The sequence below is a fragment of the Mus musculus genome, chromosome 3 (assembly GCF_000001635.26).
Source record: "Mus musculus strain C57BL/6J chromosome 3, GRCm38.p6 C57BL/6J".
NCBI classification, from domain to species: Eukaryota; Metazoa; Chordata; class Mammalia; order Rodentia; family Muridae; genus Mus; species Mus musculus.
The window spans coordinates 131,604,766-131,626,226 of NC_000069.6; the positions used below are offsets into that span (position 1 = coordinate 131,604,766).

The window sequence follows — 21,461 nt, forward strand, 5'->3', positions numbered from 1 at the left end:
GTGAACATAGTGGAGCATGTGTCCTTATTACCAGTTGGAGCATCTTCTGGGTATATGCCCAGGAGTGGTATAGCTGGGTCCTCAGGTGGTACTATGTCCAATTTTCTGAGGAACCGCCAGACTGATTTCCAGAGTGGTTGTACCAGCTTGCAATCCCACAAGCAGTGGAGGAGTGTTCCTCTTTCTGCACATCCTCGGCAGCATCTGCTGTCACCTGAATTTTTGATCTTAGCCACTCTGACTGGTGTGAGGTAGAATCTCAGGGTTGTTTTGATTTGCATTTCCCTGATGACTAAGGATGTTGAACTTTTCTTTAGCTGCTTCTTGGCCATTCGGTATTCCTGAGTTGAAAATTCTTGGTTTAGCTCTGTACCCCATTTTGAAATGGGTTCTTTTTGTTGTTGTTTTTTTGACAGCGTTTCTCAATGCAGCCCTGTCTGTCCTCCACTTTGTAGACCAGGCTGGCCTTGAACTCACAGAGATCCATTTGCCTCTGCCTTCCCAGTGCTGGGATTAAAGGCCTGTACCACCACACCCTGGCTTTGCTGTTTTCTTTTATTCTTCCTCCTCCCCATCCTCTCCTCCCACATTTCCTCCTCCCTCCTCCCCTCCTCTCTCTCCTGTCCTTCATCCCTGCCCCCTCCTCCTTCCTCCCTTTTCCCTTCTCTCTCACCTCCTCCTATCCTCTTCTTTTTCCTTTTCTTTTTTTTTAACTTTCTAAATAAACCAGTTGCCCTTGTGCCAGGTACTCAGGTGGCTCTTTAACACTTTTTACATTACACAATTAGTAATTAACTGTGTTTATATGTTCATTTGAGTGCATCTGTAGTCATTCATGCCACAGACACGTGTCGAGGATGGAAGACAACTGGTGGCTGTCAGTTCATTCCTTTTACCATGTGGGTTCCAGGGACTGAGCTCTACCGCGTTTGGTGGCAAGTGCCCTGAACTGCTGAGCCATGTCACCCATCCAGGGTTCTTTTAAAAACAATCGACGTTGTTCTTTGAGGTGTGTCGCTGGAGATAAGGTGACTATACTAAGACCCAGTGAATGAGCTGTGCATGTGTGTATCCTGCAGGAGGCGTCATCAACTTATCGGTGCCTATAGTTCTGACAGCTACGCACGAGGATAAGGAGAGGCTGGACGGCTGCACCGCGTTCGCTCTGGTGTATGAGGGCCGCCGCGTGGCCATCCTTCGGAATCCTGAATTTTTTGAGCACCGGAAAGAGGAGCGGTGTGCCAGACAGTGGGGAACAACATGCAAGAACCACCCCTACATCAAGGTCTTGACTCATCTGACAGTAACGTTTGTGTTGCGATGTGGCCATTGCCTGTGTGTTAATTGCTCCTCTGGGTTGTGAATTTTTGCAGACTTGAGACTGGATCTTAGATGAGCGTAATGAGCAGATGGTCTTGTCATTTTGGTTCATGTAAATATTTATTCGGTGACTCTTTGTCGTCTTTTAAAACCCTTGATGCTGGGGATTAAATCCAGAGCCCTTAGCATGCTAAACCTGTGCTTAGCTCTGTGTATATAACAGAATGTTAAAATGTTTACACACAGTTAAAATGCTTACTGTGTTCTTTGTTGGTCTAGTGGTAGGGAAAGATTTTTATTGTTTGTTTGTTTGGTTGGTTTTGTTTTTTCCTAGACAGAGTTTTTCTGTGTAGCCCTGGCTGTCCTGGAACTCACTCTGTAGACAGGCTGGCCTTGAACTCACAGAGATTCACCGGCCTTTGCCTTCTGAGCACTGAGACTAAAGGCATACACTTCCACTGCCCAGCTGGTAGGGAAAGATAGTAATTGTGTTCTCACAAGGAAAATTCAAAGGCAGGCTGCAGTGGGAGCCCACACAGGGCAGTTTAGTATTTTTTACCCTTCAACATTGTATTCTTGTGGAAAGCCAGACACATGCTTCATCTCCCCTAAGTACTTCATTTGTTCACCGAGTGTGGACACGTCAGCAGGGAAGGCAAGTATCTGCCTGTCGTTTAGTGGTTTAAAGTAGATTCTGAGCTTTAGAAGAAATGAAGGGCATTTAGGCATCAACCGACGCAGTGCAGGGAAGGGTGGGTTCAGTGGCATCCTGTAAGTGTGGACCCTGTGGGCTCAGACTTCCAGATGCAGGGCGAGGTGAGTGAGGGCACAGAGAACGTGAGGAATTGTGCTTGAGTTTGTCGGTGAACTTGACAGATTTGCACACTCTGGATTGTCAGTGATCATTAGTGGGAAGATGCACATGATGGATGCCCACAGGTTTACACAGCTCTGTCAACCAGGGTCTAGAACAGTGAGGAAAAATGCTTTTTTTTAAAACTGAGAAAGTAACAATCATTTGCTTTTTTGGTTGCTTTTCAGAAATTCATCCAAACATTATGTCACAAGTATTTTAAGAAATTACAACATCCTATTTCTTCAGTGCCTTTAATTCCCATGGCGTTCTTAAGCCTAGCTTGGCCTTTAAGATGGAGACCAGCTTTCAGAAGCTGTGGTTAGCTTGCATGAGAGTAATGCTCTTATTTCTACTCTAGCCAACGATTTCCTCTTGCTTCCTATTAGATGGTTCTGGAACAAGGGGATTGGCTGATTGGAGGAGATCTTCAAGTCCTGGACCGGATTTACTGGAATGATGGTCTTGATCAGTACCGCCTTACCCCGACGGAGCTCAAGCAGAAGTTTAAAGATATGAACGCTGGTAAGATGTGAGCCTGCTCAGCTAGTGTGAGAGAGATTGTTTGGAGAGAAAGTTCCAGAAGTTTTTTCTAATACTTTTTCAAATGTATATAACTGGATAATAACCACTGCCCTGCAAGGCAATGCAATATATAAAGAAAGGGACAGTCAAGCTTGGCCTCTATAGTCCGTTTCATTTTCATACATTCTTAGAATTCGATTCAACACTTTGCATATGGTATGGAAGATGGACGTTAATAGTGAATTGGGTGTTTATTATAGAACTCACTTAGTTAAAGCTAAGTAGCACTGTAGAGGGACTTTACCAGAGCTGCTCCCTCATGCTGGTGGTGTGCCTCACAGACCCCATGTGGGAGCGATGCCGCCGCCTTACTGTGTTTAGACCATAAACCTGTATTGTACATCTTTGTCTGCTCATGTGCCAAGTGCTGAGGTTTCAAAAATAGACACAAGAAGGGGCTTTATGGGTCAAGCAGGCATTGAGCAGCACCAGGAAGCAGTTGCTTCAAGAGCATTCACCCTGTACTGCTCTCACCGTCTGGGGGTGGGATGAAGTGAGACGATGTGTTCGGAAAGGCCAAGCTGTGTTCTCTGCAGATTTGCACTCACAGCTGCTCCAGGATTTCCTCACAAGCGCACTACACGGGTGTCGGTAAACGATGTGCTGCATGTGCACCAGATACCTCTGCGCATGCTCTGAAGGTGTGTCATTGAGAAAAGCATTCCCTGCAGATGAGGCTGGACCGTTAGAGGCTCCAGTGTTCTGCCGTTGTTACTGCACTCTGTCAGTCCACCAGCAGAGCTGGCAGAGCCCTGAGTCTCAGAACCACTCCTTGATGCTTTCTGCGTGGCACTCTGGGTGTGGCCTGGGAGAGGCAGCTGCATGTGATTGCCAGCTTGGAACCTAGCTGATCACTAATATGCACTAAGAGCCTGCAGCCTCTGTCCTTGGTGATGATAGAGGAGTGGAGGCAGGACAGCCATGAGCCCAGCAGTCATCTTGTTGTGTAGAGTTCTGAGTGTGGATAGTGTCCTGCCTTACCATTTGGGAGTTTCATAGCTCATTTTCCTCCATGAGGCTCCGTGACCGTTGATGAGAGCACTTATGGGACCGAATCTCCTCTCCTCTCCTCTCCTCTCCTCTCCCTCTCCCTCTCCCTCTCTCCCTCCCTCTCCCTCTCCCTCTCCCTCTCCCTCTCCCTCTCCCTCTCCCTCTCCCTCTCCCTCTCCCTCTCCCTCTCCTTCCTTCCTTCCTTCCTTCCTTTCTCTCTGACTGTCTGTCTGTCTGTCTGTCTTTGAAACAAGTTCTCACTGTAGCTCTAGCTAGCCTGGAACTCACTGTGTAGAGCAGGCTGGTCTCAAACGCACAGAGATTTGCCTGCCTCTGCCTCCCAAGTGCCACCATGGCTGGTTTAGGGTTTTATTTTAAAAACTGAGATGAGATGAGATGATCTCACGGTGAGCAGCACTGGCGCGCACTGAGAGATGAGAGATAAGAGATAAGATGGTCTCACGGTGAGCAGCACTGAGAGAGTAAGTTATCTGGGTTTCCGTATGAGCTGAAGTTGGTCATTGAGCTTCATGAAGCTGCATCGGTGCGAAGATGAGAGAAGGAATGTCTGTTACTCCAGAGCCTGCTGTGTGTGGCTGGAATTGGGGGCCATGTGACCATAAGGTAGTGTTGACCTAGAAGCTTATGATGGGCTCAGTGGCTTCTGCTCAGCCTGCGCTGGTCAACGCTCAGTCACATTTTCCGCTTGGCTCCTTCAGTTGCAGGGCAGAACCCCTCTTTGTCTTTTGAACTTGATTTCTCTGTGAATTTGAAGCATACACTTGGTGTATTAATCAGGGTCCTCTAGAGGAATAAAAGTCAGAATGAGTCAGTCAATATCTATCTATCTATCTATCTGAAAGGGTTTATTAGAATGGTGTATGGGCTGTGGTCCAGGTAGTTCAACAATGGCTCCCTGCCAAAGGAAGTGCAAGAACCCAAGTAGTTGTTTCCACAAGGGTTTTAGTTAATTTTAGATCTAGACAAGTTGGCAAACAAGAGTAGCCATCACACGTGGTTTAACATCCAATGATTTCTGAGTGCAATATATTATAGTAGGCTACGTGTAGCTTCATTTCCTGCTTTCAGACACACTGGGGCTCATTTGACATGTAAGTAATGACTGGTATCAGACAGTAATGACACACAATTAACCTTATGTTCCTAAGAGATTTAGGGACCCCACTGAACTATAAAGGACAGAGACAGCTTTTAGAAAAAAAGCCCTTCTTGACAAGAAACTGGATTATGATCAATAAGCAAACAAACAGACACAGTTTGCCTCCCCTTTGCCCCGTCTGTGCGCTGTCAGTGAGGACACAGCACTTGGAGTTCTTGCAGCCACTCAGTGTCCATGAGACTCCCAAACATGTGCGCAGTGTTGAGTTTCTGTCATCTGTCTCCAGACTTCATGCTTAAAGAGATATTACATGTTTAAATTATTTAAGACATTTCTAGTTGGGTTTTCTACTTATAATCATCAGTAACAGTTAATTTCACGTATCCCCTCCCCTCCCCTCCCCTCCCCTCCCCTCCCCTCCCCCTCCTTCCACTTCTTTGGTGGAGAGCAGAGACATATTCAGGACTTGTTGAGACCTTCTCCTTTGTTTTTTTTTTTTTTTTGCCAAAATATGAATCTATATCTTGGATCAATCTAGTCAGTTATTGGCACGGTTGAGACGTCTTATTGGGGAATTATTGTTCACAATTAGAGCCTTTCCTCTTCCATCTGTTTTGTGCTGTTTGTGGCCAAACATTTTAAGTCATTTAGGGAACTTGTTGCATAATGAGAGATTGCAACTTTGTTTAAAGTAGCTGAGAGCCAGTTATTAGCCTTACAGAAAACAACAAAGATTTGTGGTGTTATTTTGTTTACTTTTCCATTTTAGACCAAGGCAAATAAGCAACAGACCGAGGGAGTTTACTTTGTAGTTCTTGTTTATTCCTTAGGAAGCCAGTAACAACCAGTCTACTGATGTGTTCAAGAGAGAGAAAGCAGGCGTAGTCACTCATTTTGTCTCTTGTGTCTGCTCATAATTGTTTTCCCTCCTCTCCCCCTCATCTTAAGTATTTTGGTTACCTATAGATTGTGGGCCGGTGTACATGGCTCTAACAGTTTGGCTGTTAGAGGCCATTTAGAATTAAGATTTCCCTATTGCCTGCATCGTTAACTGGAAGGTGAGCTGTTTCCTAATGGCTGGTTCTTGGAACCCAGATGATTGACACCTACCCAGCTAAGAGCCTGCTAGTATTTACTCTGCAGTACGGAGTGGAGTGTTGTGTCCTGCTGGTTACAGAGTGATAGCGCTACCTGCTTTCTTTCAGGCTAGCATAGTGCTGCAGAGTCCCCAGTCAGGCTGTGAGAGCCTTGGTGAGTTGTTGAGTTACACGCTTCCACGCTGTTTTCAAAGGATGAGTAGAGATGCCAGGAGGATATTCTCCACAAAGTTGGGGACAGTTATAGGAGGCTGGTGAGGCAGGAGCAGAACATCTGTGAAGGCAGCATGCTTTCTTACGGCAAAGTCTTTAGCTAGAGGTGTTGCAACCAGAAACCAGATAAGAGTCTGGCAGGTTCTAGCCATAAGATAGTCCTTTGGATAGGGTCTAAATTTAAGTGAGTGTGGAAGAAGAGATGGGAGCCATCGTGGGAATCCACATGCAGTGCTGGGAATTGGGCTGGTAATATCAGGTAGAGACCTTGTCCTTCCGTCCGTCCTTCCTTCCTTCCTTCCTTCCTTCCTTCCTTCCTTCCTTCCTTCCTTCGTTTTTTAAGGTGGCCTCACTCTATAGCTAGGTTGCCTTTGAACTCCTGGTATTCTCCTGCCTCAGTTTCCTGGGTACTGCGATTCTAGGCGTGAGCCCTGTGCTTAGCAGGGATTTGTGTTCTGATGCTAGTTGCTAAGACAATGCTGTGGGGAGACACTGCGAGATGCGGCGGAGTGTGTGGGGAGGTGTACAGATCGTAGTTCTGTGAGGAAGCCCGGCGAGGGGCACTGTGGCGATGGCGTGCAGGCATTCCAGGTTGGCAGGGCTCCTCCAGTTGATTCTTCCTGTGTCCTCTGGTTGCCTGCTGGGCTTTCCACCCTTGACCCAGGAGCTCAGTACCTTTCTGCAGTCAGCCCGGAGGGACCCTAGCTATCCTGGCGATGGTGTGTGCAGAGTGAGCCACTCAGAGACAGTGAGAGCTTCCTAGCTCACATCTTGAGAATAACAGCTTGTTGTCATGCTTTGCGATATGAAACTACCAGCTTGTGAAAATGCTAATTAATATGCTTCCATTTACCCAGGTGCCCTCTTACTGTTTTATTGATTCCTCCTTATTTTTCCAGTTTCTCAGTATAAGTCAAGAAGATCAATAATGTATGACATTCCTGATGGCAGAGGGAAGATTCTTCTAGTTCCTTCAAAGACACTCCTATAAAGCCCCTGTGCCTGGCATGGTATCTAGCAGCTGTGGGATTCTTATCCATACTGTCATGTTGGGCTGCTGTACTGGCTTAGGGAAAGAAAACAGTTAGTAACTTTTGGGTAGGAAGAATGGCTGACATTTGGGAACACTTTCCTGCTCATTTCCTTATTCATTCATTCATTCATTCATTCATTCATTCATTCATTCATTCTGTCAGTCAGTCAGTCAGTCAGTCACTCACTCAATCACTCGCCACTGGCTTAGTGACTCAGCAGGTGCAGAGCCTGGACCATCTAGCTGTTTGCACTAGATCCTGGCAAGCCATTGGACGGGTTATCCCATGACCTGTCCTACACACATGCAGGGGGTTGGCACTCGACTTGTTTTTCACATCAGGAAATGCTGACATTTGTCCTTTGCTTTCTAAGTAGTGAAAGGCACTTTGGAAAGGACTTTTTTCACTCTCTTCCTCCCCTCTCGCTTGCTGCAAGGAAAGGGTTCCACCGTGTAGCCTCTTGGCCTGGTGGAGAGGAGTCCTGAGTGCAGGGAGGGAGAACTTGTCGTGAAGAACGGCCCTTTTACATAGACGTGGTATGGGAGGTTGGGAAAGCGATGACGAATGGACAGAGTGGGGTGTGGTGAGACAGTAATTCTAAAGTGGGAAGACAGAATGTATTGGGATGATTTCATGGTGTCCTTAGCTGATGAGTTGGGAGGTCAGGCCATAGAGAGATGGCTGAGATACCACAAGTCATTGAGTATAGCTGATGGTGGGAGGTTGTGTGGGTAGTTCCTGAATCGTATGTTAGTAGAGCTTTGCACAGCTCAGCAGTGAACCCTGCTGCTCCAAGTGTAAAGTGAGAAACAGGTGGTTAGACCCCAATGGCCCCGTAGAGTTGGAAATGTCACATACATTTGATTATGTAAAATATGTGCACCAAGAATAACTAGGAGACTAGGCAAAAAGCAAGCATTAAAACCAATACAGGGATACTGAAATTGTCTATTTACAGTTTCCTCTTGAGTTCTCTGCTGTACTTCATGCTTTTTATTCTAAAGAATAGTTGCCCTGTTTAGCAGACAGTAAGGCTGGGGAGATAGTGGGTGGATCCTTGCATACAGACAGAAAGCACGGGTGCCTTTGGGATTTGGCAGGAAGTTCCTGCTCACTGTGTGGCAGAGCGGGAAGCGACGGGCTAGCTGTGTGAGTGTGGTCTCCTAGTTCTGTGTGGAGGTGAAGAAAGGGAGCCATGTTCTTTTCTTCCATCATGGACTGTCCATACTGTCAGCAGCCTTCTCTGCAAGCCGAGCTGGTAGAGTTGAGAGAGCTGGATTCCTTTCCGCAAGTGTCTGCTCTTTCTTTCTCTGACTAGATTGCAGGCTCCCGAGGACACAGACGCCCCACGGTGACCTCCGGGAGAGCTTGTCCTGAACTTGAGTTTTCATCCATTCAGACCTCCGCTGTCCTTGTCCACTCTTCTGTCAGACTGGGGAAGGGGAACAGTTAGCCCAGACCTGGCGGTGGGATGCTGGGGTCTGAGCACATTCAGAGGAAGAAAGGAGGGCTGGACTGTTGGTGGACGTGTGGCTGCGCTCCATAACTATGAAAAAGGCCTGGAGATGCGGACAAGGAGGCAGGGATTGACTCTCTGATGATATTGGGAACACCAATAGGCAGGACGAGAGGTCATCTGAGCTTAGGGCCAAGTTCTCAGTTAACAGAAGTTTGCAAGTGGCTAATGCAGAGCCCTACACACATGTACCCTTGGCACTTGGGACCTCATCACAGTGTGCAGGGTATGGTCTGTCAGGTGAGTTGGCCCTGGGGGACAACTCTGTTAAGGGAGTAGAGAGAACTGAAAGGTTGGCAGAGTTCTGTCTCCGTGGAAATGTTTATAGTGCTTTTATCTCTAGTATCTAGGCTCGCTACCTTCCGTACTCTCCTGTGTCAGCCCGGTAGAGTGTGGTTGGGCTGATTTTCTACAAAATGTCACAGGTCACTTCACGTTGTACTCACAGCCCATATTTGATACAAATATCCCTTCTAAGGGGCATTCAGAATACACTGTGATTGCCCCGTGCTGTGTGCCCTCTGTCTTTGACAAAAGGGATGATTTTATGATCCTGGGACAACTCACCCCCTCTGGAAAGCAGGGATGCCACTACACTCCTCTTGGCTGGAGTTTTATTTTATTTCTGCCTGTCCTATCTTATTCCATAAACTTACATTATTGCACTGTAGCATTAGGGTGAGAGCTTGCAGCAGAGCCCCTCGGCTTGCAAAGCCCCAGATGCCCTCAGGGCTTCCTAGGGTCAAGTTTGCTTTCCTGTGTGGGCAGCAGCCTCAATAAACTGGAGCAGTGAGGGTCATATAACTGAATTTAAAAGCAGTTCTGCCTCGGGTCCCCCATGTGTGCCTTCCCTTTTAAAGCATGTTGTTGGGGGAATTTAAAACACATGCAGAGATAACAGTCTAACAGCCGAGTCCCGGGCTTCTGACCCAGCTTCAGCGCCACTGCGCGGCCGGGGTCACTGGCCTTCCATCTGTGCCAACACTTGCCCTCTCTGAACGCGCTCGCCATATTCTGAGTCAAATCGCAGTTCTCCTGTCATCCCCTCTAAATGGTTCAGTATGCATCTCTTTAACAGTGAAGGCCTCCACAGCATAGCCACAGCACTACTGCTCCACCCCTCCACCCCCAAAATAAATTCACTTTAAAACTGTCAGATGTCTAGTGTTCAAATCCTAGTATTTTCTTTAAAACAAGTGACTCTTTCTAAGTTCATTTGAAACGTAATAAGCTCTACAAATTGTCATTTGTTGATGTTTCTCTTGATTTAGTTTTCTGCTTTGCTTTTTAAAAAGATTTTAAAATTATTTTTAAGTATGTATATTTTTTATTATTTTATTTATATACGTTTCAAATGTTGTCTTCCTTCCTGGTACTCCCTCCATAAACCCCCCTCTCCATCCCCATCCCCTTTGCTTCTAAGAGGGTGCTTTCCCACCCACCCATCCAGTCCCATCTCACCCCTCTAGCATTCCCCTTCTCTGGGGCATCAGGCCTCCACAGGACCAAGTACCTCCCTTCCCACTGTGGCCAAATAAGGCAGTCCTCTGCTACATATGTAGTGGGAGCCACAGACTAGCCCATGTATACTCTTTGGTTTGTGGTTTAGTCCCTGAGAGCTCTGAGGGGTCCAGTTAGTTGATATTGTTGTTCTTCCTATGGGGTTGCAGTCCCCTTCAGCTCCTTCAGTCCTCCTCTAACTCTTCCATACGGTTCCCTGACCTCAGTCCAATGCTTGGCTGAAAGCATCTGCATCTTACTCAGTCAGCTGCTGGTACAGCCTCTCAGAGGGCAGCCGTGCCAGGCTCCTGTCTGCAAGCACAACATGGCATCAGTAACAGTGTCAGGGTTTGGTGCCTGCCCGCAGGATGGATCCTAAGTTGGGGCAGTCTCTGGATGGCCTTTCCTTCAGTCCCTGCTCCATTTTTGTCCTTGCATTTCCTTTAGACAGGAACAATTCTGGATCAAAATAAAATAAAATAAAATGGGTGGGATGAAGTGAGACAATGTGTTCGGAAAGGCCAAGCTGTGTTCTCTGCAGATTTGCACTCACAGCTGCTCTAGGGTTGGGTGGTCCCATTTCTCAAGTGGGGGCCATGTCTGTCTACTGGGGGTGACTCTCCGGGTTTCATCTCCCACTATTGGACATTTCTGCTTAGGTCATCACATTGGGTCCTGGGAGCCTCTCACATCCCTGGTGTCTGGGACTTTCTAGAGGTTTCCCCTTCTCCAACCTTACACTGCTGCATATTTCTATTCACTCTTCTGGCTCTCTGGGCTTCTCTCTTGTCTCCCTCCATACCTGATCCTCCCTCCCTCCCTCTCCCCTCCTCTCTCCCACACAGGTCCCTCCTTCCCTCTGCCTCCCATCATTATTTTGTTCCCCTTTCTAAGAGGGATTGAGGTATCCACACTTGGTAAGCTTCATATGGTCTGTGAGTTATATCATGAGTATTCTGAATTTTTTAATTTTAAAATAATTTGAAAGTTACAGAAATATTCCAAGGCTAAAAGTCCTATACATTTTAACTGGGATTTTATATTACTAACATCCCCCTGTTGTTGTTTTTACATCATCTCTGTCTTTTGAGAGTGGCTTTCAGGCACAAAGCCCTCACTGTCCAACAAGTAAGTGAAGTCTTTAGCCTACCTGCACTGGGCTCATCAACTCAGAAGGATATCATTGATGATACTCCTGGCTCTGATTTCTACCCAAAGCATGCAGTTTTCCTTCTTAGTAGGGTCATTAAAAAATAGTCTGGGTATGAGTGTTTTGTTGTATATATATCAGAATCTGTAACTACTCCGTCGTTATCCTACTTTTACCTGCCTTTTGAAATTGTTTTTTTTTTTTTTTTTTTTTTTGGTTTTTCGAGACAGGGTTTCTCTGTGTAGTCCTGGCTGTCCTAGAACTCACTCTGTAGACCAGGCTGGCCTCAAACTCAGAAATCTGCCTGCCTCTGCCTCCCAAGTGCTGGGATTAAAGGCATGCGCCACCACGCCCGGCTTGAAATTCTTTATGTGTTGACAGTTGAGACCAAGGCCTTGCTATGGTAGGCAAGCACTGTAACACTGAGCAGCACCCACCCCCAGTGTTGCCTGCTAGTTCTAGCCTGCCTCAAATGCTGCCAAATGTTGGTGCTCCGATTCTTGATCCTCTGGTCCTGCCTCTGTAGATCCAGCTCACCCTGGATGAGAAGTACTCAGGAGTAAAGTTGTGTCTTTCCGGAGAAGATGCAGACTCTATTATCTATCCCTAAACCCTATGGCCTGCTGCCTGCCCATAGCACTGATGTTTTGCTCTCCATTGGGAGTGACCTGAAGACACTGGGGTAACATGAGCAGAAGTGTGTGCTCATGTTACCTATAAATATGATGTGATTGCACATAAGGAGCTGGAGCATCCCTGTGGTTTGGTACTAATGGGGCATCTTGGAATTAGTACTCCTGTATCTCAGGGTCTGGTTACATATTCTCTCTCTCTCTCTCTCTCTCTCTCTCTCTCTCTCTCTCTCTCTCTCTCTCTCATTTATACTCTCATCTATGTATCCCTGTATCTGTGTTGCCATAGCTAGAAACCATAAAGATACACTGATACTTTTAATTCTAGCCCATGTCATATAATCTATTTGGTCTTTTTCTGTTCTGTATTTAGGTCTTTCTTCTATGCTGAAAACCTTTGTCAATTTCCTACTGTTTAGTGGCTTATCTGCACTGCATCCTTGTATTGTCCAGGCAAACAGGCTGCCTTCTCCGCCATGGCCCTGTTGCCTCCAGTGTCAGCTAGTCTGTGTGTCCCTAAGTGCTGAAGACTTCTGGCAGGCCCTCCCCTCATGTAGTAACTCAGACCAGTCTAAGAGTACAGGTCACTCATGGTTCAGAGCTGCAAATGGAGCAGAGTAAGGCCAAGGAAGAACAGTCAGAAAAGACTGCTCAGTGGTGAGAGTCAGGCAAGAGCCATGCTCAAGCAGGAAATCTGTAAATTCAGAGGGGATGCTGTGCTCCTGCATCAGGCAGCCTTCAGCACTCTAGAGGTCCAAGTATAATTAAGTGAGGAAGTAAAAATGCCTCTTGCTCTGAGGTGAGCGCTGAAGGTCTGAGATGTTTAGGGTCTTGCATATCCCTATGTAAAAGTAGGATTCCAAACAGACCCTAAAAGATGAGAGCAGTGATCAGTTCTGGGCCCCTCCTCTATATGGAAGCTGAACAATGTTCAGTGTTCATATGCTTCTATCAAGACTTTTCTGTACCTTATACCTAGTGGCACATCACATCATCTTTGGGTTAGAAAAATACAGCCTGCTGATGTTTGAAAGGTAATTTGATAATGCCTAAGGATAATGATAATATTCCCAAACTTGAAATATTAAAAGATACATCAAGACAAAATCTCCTAAATCCTAGTCATTTGTGACAGTTTTCTTGCTTCTGTCATGGCGCTAGAGGGATCAGAATTGATGCCCACTGTGAGAGGTGGGATTGGAGAGGTTGGTCAGCAGTTCTACTACTCTTGAAAACGACCTGTGTTTGGTTCCCAGTACCTGAGTCAGGTAGCTTACAACTGCCTGCAACTCCAGCTCCAGGGGATCCTACACCTCTGGTCTCCAATGGCACCTGCACACACGTGCACACACCCTACACAGACATACATGCCTGCACATAATTAAAAATAATACAGGTAAATCTTTTATTATGTTTAACAAAAGCAAAAGTAAATAACAGTAAAAAAAAAAACTGGGTGTCTGAGTCAAACCATCATGGTGGGGTGAGGGGACAGGTGTCTGGAGAATGGTAAACACAGAGCTCGTGTGCCAGGATTATTTCCTGTTCTGTGAGATTACTCTATATCCCAAAGAACCCTGGCTTCTAACAAGAGGTCCCCTGCAGCCAGCATGGAGGAGTGAAACCAAGATTGTAAGCAGACAGTGGCTAATCAATTCAATTCATGGTGTAGCTTTCATTTGAGTAATAGCAGTGGCCCTCTGAGATAGTGTTGCTGCTATATTGCAATCCTGAGTCTAGAGTCAGGTGACAACATAGTAGTAGGTCTCTTCTCAGAGTAATCTGCTTACATGTGGATAGCAAGTAAAAAGTGAAGCCATAGCTTTCTTCATATTCTGCCTCTCTTTATAAAGCCCTTGAAAATGAGTAACCCAACTCAGGTCTTTAGGGCCTCTGGAGGATTTGACGGGTCAGTGACTCACTGACTCTGAATTTACACTTGTTGAAAACAGTTGAATCAGGGCTGAAAGAAAGCCTGACAGTTGTTGTCATTTCCCTGAACGCAGGAGTAACCAACCGCCCTGAGTCTGTGGCTCCCGTATCACATGTCCTCCGGTGAGCAAGGGCTGTAGCACTGAGTAGCAGCAGTGCATGTCTTGGAATAAGCAGTCACCAGTCCATGGCTTTACCCGTTTGTGATGCTGAGCTTGTGTGTTTGTTTCTTGTGACCATCAACCAGGAAAGCCTGGCTTGCCCCATGCAGGGTGGTGCTTGAAAGTCCTAACTCTGGAAATTCCCTTTGCAGATGCTGTCTTTGCATTTCAGTTGCGCAACCCAGTGCACAACGGGCACGCTCTGTTAATGCAGGATACCCACAAGCAGCTTCTGGAGAGGGGCTACCGGCGCCCTGTCCTGCTCCTCCATCCTCTTGGTGGCTGGACGAAGGATGACGATGTCCCTCTGATGTGGCGTATGAAGCAGCACGCTGCAGTGCTGGAGGAGGGCATCCTGGATCCTGAAACGACAGTGGTGGCCATTTTCCCGTCTCCTATGATGTATGCTGGGCCAACCGAGGTAGGCTGCCTTTAAGATACCAGTGTAAAACTAAAGCCATTCTTGGGAACATTGTATTATCACCAACTGACCTACTGACCGTTCCTGGATGCCTCAATGTGTTCCAAACATTCAGCATTGCTGAGTTCTCCTTCTCCTAGTGTTGGGAATGCCATCTAACCGCCCTCTAACCACGCCCTCTAACCACGCTCTCTAATCAGGGCTATGAGGAAGACACAGAAGCTGGAACCATGTAGCAACGTAAGGTCGTTTTGTATCCACCAGCCCAGGTCCAGATACAGTTATAACAACATCGATATTGTTCTTTTTTTTTTTTTTCCTTTTTTTTTTAATTAGGTATTTTCCTCGTTTACATTTTCAATGCTATCCCAAAAGTCCGCCAATACCCACACCCCCACTCCTCTACCCACCCACTCCCCCTTTTTGGCCCTGGGGTTCCCCTGTACTGGGGCATATAAAGTTTGCAAGTCCAATGGGCCTCTCTTTGCAGTGATGGCCAACTAGGCCATCTTTTGATACATATGCAGCTAGAGTCAAGAGCTCCGGGGTACTGGTTAGTTCATAATGTTGTTCCACCTATAGGGTTGCAGTTCCCTATAGCTCCTTGGGTAATTTCTCTAGCTCCTCCATTGGGAGCCATGTGACCCATCCAATAGCTGACTGTGATCATCCACTTCTGTGTTTGCTAGGCCCCAGCATAGTCTCACAAGAGATAGCTATATCTGGGTCCTTTCAGCAAAATCTTGCTAGTGTATGCAATGGTGTCAGCGTTTGGAAGCTGATCATGGGATGGATCTCTGGATATGGCAATCACTAGATGGTCCATCCTTTCGTCACACTTCCAAATTTTGTCTCTGTAACTCCTTCCATGGGTGTTTTGTTTCCTATTCTAAGAAGGGGCAAAGTGTCCACACTTTGGTCTTCGTTCTCTTGAGTTTAATGTGTTTAGCAAATTACATCTTATATCTTGGGTATCCTAAGTTTCTGGGCTAATATCCACTTATCAGTGAGTACATATTGTGAGAGTTCCTTTGTGATTGGGTTACCTCACTCAGGATGATGCCCTCCAGGTTCATCCATTTGGCTAGGAATTTCATAAATTCATTCTTTTTAATAGCTGAGTAGTACTCCATTGTGTAAATGTACCACATTTTCTGTATCCATTCCTCTGTTGAGGGGCATCTGGGTTCTTTCCAGCTTCTGGCTATTATAAATAAGGCTGCTATGAACATAGTGGAGCATGTGTCCTTCTTACCGGTTGGGACATCTTCTGGATATATGCCCAGGAGAGGTATTGCGGGATCCTCTGGTAGTACTATGTCCAATTTTCTGAGGAACCGCCAGACTGATTTCCAGAGTGGTTGTACAAGCTTGCAATCCCAACAATGGAGGAGTGTTCCTCTTTCTCCACATCCTCGCCAGCATCTGCTGTCACCTGAATTTTTGATCCTAGCCATTCTGACTGGAGTGAAGTGGAATCTCAGGGTTGTTTTGATTTTCATTTCCCTGATGATTAAGGATGTTGAACATTTTTTCAGGTGCTTCTCAGCCATTCGGTATTCCTCAGGTAAGAATTCTTTGTTCAGCTCTGAGCCCCATTTTTTAATGGGGTTATTTGATTTTATGGAGTCTACCTTCTTGAGTTCTTTATATATATTGGATATTAGTCCCCTGTCCGATTTGGGATAGGTAAAGATCCTTTCCCAATCTGTTGGTGGTCTTTTTGTCTTATTGACGGTGTCTTTTGCCTTGCAGAAGCTTTGCAATTTTATGAGGTCCCATTTATTGATTCTCGATCTTACAGCACAAGCCATTGCTGTTCTATTCAGGAATTTTTCCCCTCTACCCATATCTTCGAGGCTTTTCCCTACTTTCTCCTCTATAAGTTTCAGTGTCTCTGGTTTTATGTGGAGTTCCTTAATCTACTTAGATTTGACCTTAGTACGAGGAGATAGGAATGGATCAATTCACATTTTTCTACATGATAACTGCCAGTCGTGCCAGCACCATTTGTTGAAAATGCTGTCTTTTTTCCACTGGATGGTTTTAGCTCCCTTGTCAAAGATCAAGTGACCATAGGTGTGTGGGTTCATCTCTGGGTCTTCAATTCTGTTCCATTGGTCTACTTGTCTGTCACTATACCAATACCATGCAGTTTTTATCACAATTGCTCTGTAGTACAGCTTTAGGTCCGGCATGGTGATTCCACCAGAGGTTCTTTTATCCTTGAGAAGAGTTTTTGCTATCCTAGGTTTTTTGTTATTCCAGATGAATCTGCCGATTGCCCTTTCTAATTCGTTGAAGAATTGAGTTGGAATTTTGATGGGGATTGCATTGAATCTGTAGATTGCTTTTGGCAAGATAGCCATTTTTACAATGTTGATCCTGCCAATCCATGAGCATGGGAGATCTTTCCATCTTCTGAGATCTTCTTTAATTTCTTTCTTCAGAGACTTGAAGTTCTTATCATACAGATCTTTCACTTCCTTAGTTAGAGTCATGCCAAGGTATTTTATATTATTTGTGACTATTGAGAAGGGTGTTGTTTCCCTAATTTCTTTCTCAGCCTGTTTATCCTTTGTGTACAGAAAGGCCATTGACTTGTTTGAGTTAATTTTATATCCAGCTACTTCACTGAAGCTGTTTATCAGGCTTAGGAGTTCTCTGGTGGAATTTTTAGGGTCACTTATATATACTATCATATCATCTGCAAAAAGTGATATTTTGACTTCCTCCTTTCCAATTTGTATCCCCTTGATCTCCTTTTGTTGTCTAATTGCTCTGGCTAGGACTTCAAGTACAATGTTGAATAGGTAGGGCGAGAATGGACAGCCTTGTCTAGTCCCTGATTTTAGTGGGATTGCTTCCAGCTTCTCACCATTTACTTTGCTGTTGGCTACTGGTTTGCTGTAGATTGCTTTTATCATGTTTAGGTATGGGCCTTGAATTCCTGATATTTCCAAGACTTTTATCATGAATGGGTGTTGGATTTTGTCAAATGCTTTCTCAACATCTTAACGAGATGATCATGTGGTTTTTGTCTTTGAGTTTGTTTATGTACTGGATTACGTTGATGGATTTCCGTATATTGAACCATCCCTGCATCCCTGGGATGAAACCTACTTGGTCAGGATGGATGATTGTTTTGATGTGTTCTTGGATTCGGTTAGCAAGAACTTGATATTGTTCTTTTAACAGAGGCTCAGAGCAGAGGACAGAGCAGTGTGATTTTTGCTTTTTCTAAATTTTTCAAGAGCTAAAGGGACTTTAGGGCACAAGCCAGCTGTTTTCACTGTACAGATACCTGAACTATTAACTCATAAACAGAAGAGCTTTATTTGGCTCACGGTTTGAGTGCTTTAGTTTGTAACTGGTTGGTCTTGTTGCTTCTGGGCCCTTGGTAAAATAACACATCATGGTGGGATTGAATGGCAGTACAGAGTGTTTCCATTGTGGCCTGAAAAAAGAAGAGGAAGGGGCCAGGGTCCCTCAAGGACAGGACCCTTATGACTTTCCTTTCTGTTAAAGCTCTCCTCACCCACCAGTAGTTCCAAACTAGATAAGGAAGGAAAACTTTCAAGAGCCAAATAACTGTTTTGCCCCTGGTCTCAAAGAACTTCATGCACATGTATCTGTCTGAATGTGAAATGCATTCCAGGTTTTAGAGATGTATCCAGCAGGACGTCACATTCTTGAAAGGTTCACTTTTAGCTTTGTGTCCCTGTGTGTGTCAGTGTGGGGTTGTGTGTGTGCAGATGAGTATCAGTGCCTATGGGAGGGGCCAGAGGCTTAGGATTCCCCCACTGGAGCTGGAGGTACAGGCAGCAGTCAGCCACCCAACCTGGTGCTGGGGACTGAGCTCGGGACTTTAACTCTTCTGGAAGAGCAGTACCGGATCTGAACTCCTGAGCCCTCTCTCCAGCTCCCAGGAGACATCTTCATTTGGAGCATGACTGAATCAGGAAGTAATTTGCTCCCTGATATGGGGGCAGGGTCTTGGAAATCTCCCCATGGTCAAATAGAATGTTTGAGATCTTTTTTTGTATCCGTATGTAAAGGAGCTGAAAATTATATTTCAGTTTCAATGTAGAGTAGAGTAGACTTTCAGAATATCTTTGCTGAATGAGTCAATGAATCAGCTGTGTGGCCTCAGAGGTGGTGGGTGGGAACTTCCCAACCAGCCTTTTGTGTTTTCACAATAAAAATGGCCTGCACATTATCACTGCACTTAGATTTATCTGAGAGGCAAACTCATTTTTAAAAAGATCTAAGCAATTTAATGATACAAACTCCTTCAAACATTTTAAAAGATAGTCCAAGACATTTGACTATTTGGGATGGAGCCTAAGAATCTTTATTGGAGCTTAGTTTATGGGGTTGGATTCTCTGTTACCACTTTACACCAGGAAAGCGGACAAACAAAACAGCAGGCTAGAAAATGAACACAGTTGGCTCTTCTTTGGGGTCCATGTCCACTGATGCATCAGAATGCCGTGTGAATAAACATCCCACGTTGCTCCTCTTTCTGCTGAAGTAAGGTGATAGTTGAGTTGGCCCCACAGGGTCCTGGGTGTTTGCCGTGTCTCCATGACTTCTATTTAGTTCTTGCATCTCCCACGTTGTTTAGTAGTTCCCCTAGCTGGAACCTCCTCTAGAGGTGGTGGACCTGGGAGAAGGGAGCCGACAGAGAGGTGGACAAAAGTCTCAAGCAGCAGCCAACCTCACTCAGACCCCAGACGATTTATACTCTGAGGGCTGAGAACGGTCACGTGAGTAAAGTTCCCATTGAGCTCAAGCTGTATTCCATCACCAGGACGAGCGGTGTGTGACAAGAACAGGTCTTTCCATAGAGGCAGGCATATGAAGGGCATTTTAAACATTTAACTGAATAACAGCAGCAAGCAATAGTGAGTCATCTGAGGTAAACTAACTCCTCTCCACTACCCCCGGGAGGTGCACGAAGCACATTCCAACAACAGTTCTGTGTTTGAAGGAACCGAGGTCAGCAGACATCTGTGGAGTCTCACAGAATCCTCCTTACAGAACTCCATTTCTGGACCGTGTTCCACCAGTACTGAGGGCATGAGCCTCATCGTTCTAAGCCAATCATTTGATCTGAGGTTGTCTAGTTTGGGGGCGGACCAGATGAGGTGAGGGCGGTGTGCTGGCTAGTTTTATGCCAGCTTGACACAAGTTATAATCATCTGGGAAGAGGGAACCTTGGTTAAGAAAATACTTCTACCAGGTTGCCTGGACAAACCTGTGGGGCATTTTCTTGATTGATGATTGATGCGGGAAGGCCTAGTTCACTGTGGGCTGTTGGTCCCGTGTGTAATAAGGACGCAGGATAAGCAAGCCCCAGTAAGGCCTCTGCATCAGTTCCTGTCTCCAGGTTCCTGCCCTGAGTTCTTGACCTGACTTCCTGAATAATGGACTGCCGGCTGTGTAAGCTGTGAGCCCATACCTTCCCAAGATGCCGGTGTTTATCACAGCCACAGAAACCATAACTATCACAGGCAGGAGTAGGTATATGAGCAATGACCTCATTAAATTCCAGCTAAGAAAATGAGCCTCCTCTTTTGGGACCTGTCTTGTTTGCTTTGCAATTCTTAGGTGGGGTTGATGTGAGATTTTATTCAGTAAGTTAACTAAAAATGCTTTAAAAGAACAAGAATGGGAGGGTTGGTAATGAAGTAGGCTGTGATAAAAACAGAAGATCCTTTCCTGAGTTAGACAGGGTTTTGGGAGCATGGTCTCGTGTATCCCAAGCTGGCCTTTTAAACACAGTATATAGCTAAGGCTGGCTTTGAGCTCCTGGTTTCCCTTCAGAGTCCTGGGATTGCAAGCCTGCTACACCATGCTCATGCTCAGCTTTCAACTGGAAAGATCTTATGCCTTAAGTTCTGTCAGTTGTGCTTCTGCAGGGAGGTTCAGAAGTGAGAGTAGGGGCTGGAGAGATGTCTTGAAGATGTGTTTACATCCCAGCACCTATTCAAAAAAAAAAAAAAAAACCCAAAGGGCATGAGATGGCTGTATATGTGCTAATAGGCACTGTGGAGGGTGGAGACAGGAGGATTGCTGTAGCTTGCTAGATGCCAGCCTAGCTCTAGATTTAGTACGAGAAGTTGTCATAAAGGAATAGGGTAGAGAATGGTAGAGCAGACCATCTGACATCCTTCTGTGCCTTCTGTGTGCCCATGGGCTTCACTCTTCCCCCATCATATGTATAAACAACAGGCACACAGACACTCACACAGACACACAGCCACACAGCCACAGCCACAGGCAGACACACAGACACAGACGCAGAGATGTAGTGGGTTGGTCTGATGCTGCTTGTACTCTAATGTAAAATACTGGTTCCTCAGGATGTGGGTGCGCCCAATGAACAGATTCTTGTGTACTCAAAGGGATGCCATGTGCAGCTTCTCCCCAATTTAACCATAGGCTGGGGTTGGGCAGTGGAGGGAGTAAGGGGGGAGGCGGAGGTTTGAGTAAGGGGGTTACAGGTAGAGAGGAGGAAGGAGGAAGAAGTTGCTATGGACCAGAACCACATGGCAAGTAACAAGGAACTACAGCTGGGGAGTGAGTTAGTATAGCCCTAGATCTGTCCAATCTAGGCTTATGGCTTTAAATAAAATACCTGGATTATGTGATTATGTGTCTTTTATATGGGCTTGCTAGGATAGTAAATTCCTACTACTACTACTACACACACACACACACACACACACACACACACCAACACATAAACACACAAAACAAAGAACAGTGAAGATACCTGAGGTCTTCCTCTTTGCAAGGCACAGTTGAGCAGTTGGTGGTGAATTTATCCCTTCACCCATCCTGGGTTCATGACTGAGACATCCCTTACAAAGAGATTAGCATAATAAGGAGAACACACATATTTACTGAATTCAAGTCTTTCATGACACGA

The 21,461-nt window shown here is 45.7% G+C and overlaps 1 protein-coding gene across 6 annotated transcripts in view; it reads left to right on the plus strand.

Moving 5' to 3' along the window:
* Papss1 (3'-phosphoadenosine 5'-phosphosulfate synthase 1) overlaps positions 1-21,461 on the plus strand; it is a 78,908-nt gene that overhangs the window by 40,002 nt on the left and 17,445 nt on the right. For all 6 annotated transcript variants that reach the window (XM_030252605.1, NM_001289479.1, NM_001289478.1 and 3 more), the window contains 3 exons: positions 1,080-1,285; positions 2,563-2,698; positions 14,256-14,524. In XM_030252605.1, coding sequence (XP_030108465.1) covers positions 1,080-1,285; positions 2,563-2,698; positions 14,256-14,524 — 611 coding nt within the window. The remainder of the gene's footprint in view (positions 1-1,079; positions 1,286-2,562; positions 2,699-14,255; positions 14,525-21,461) is intronic.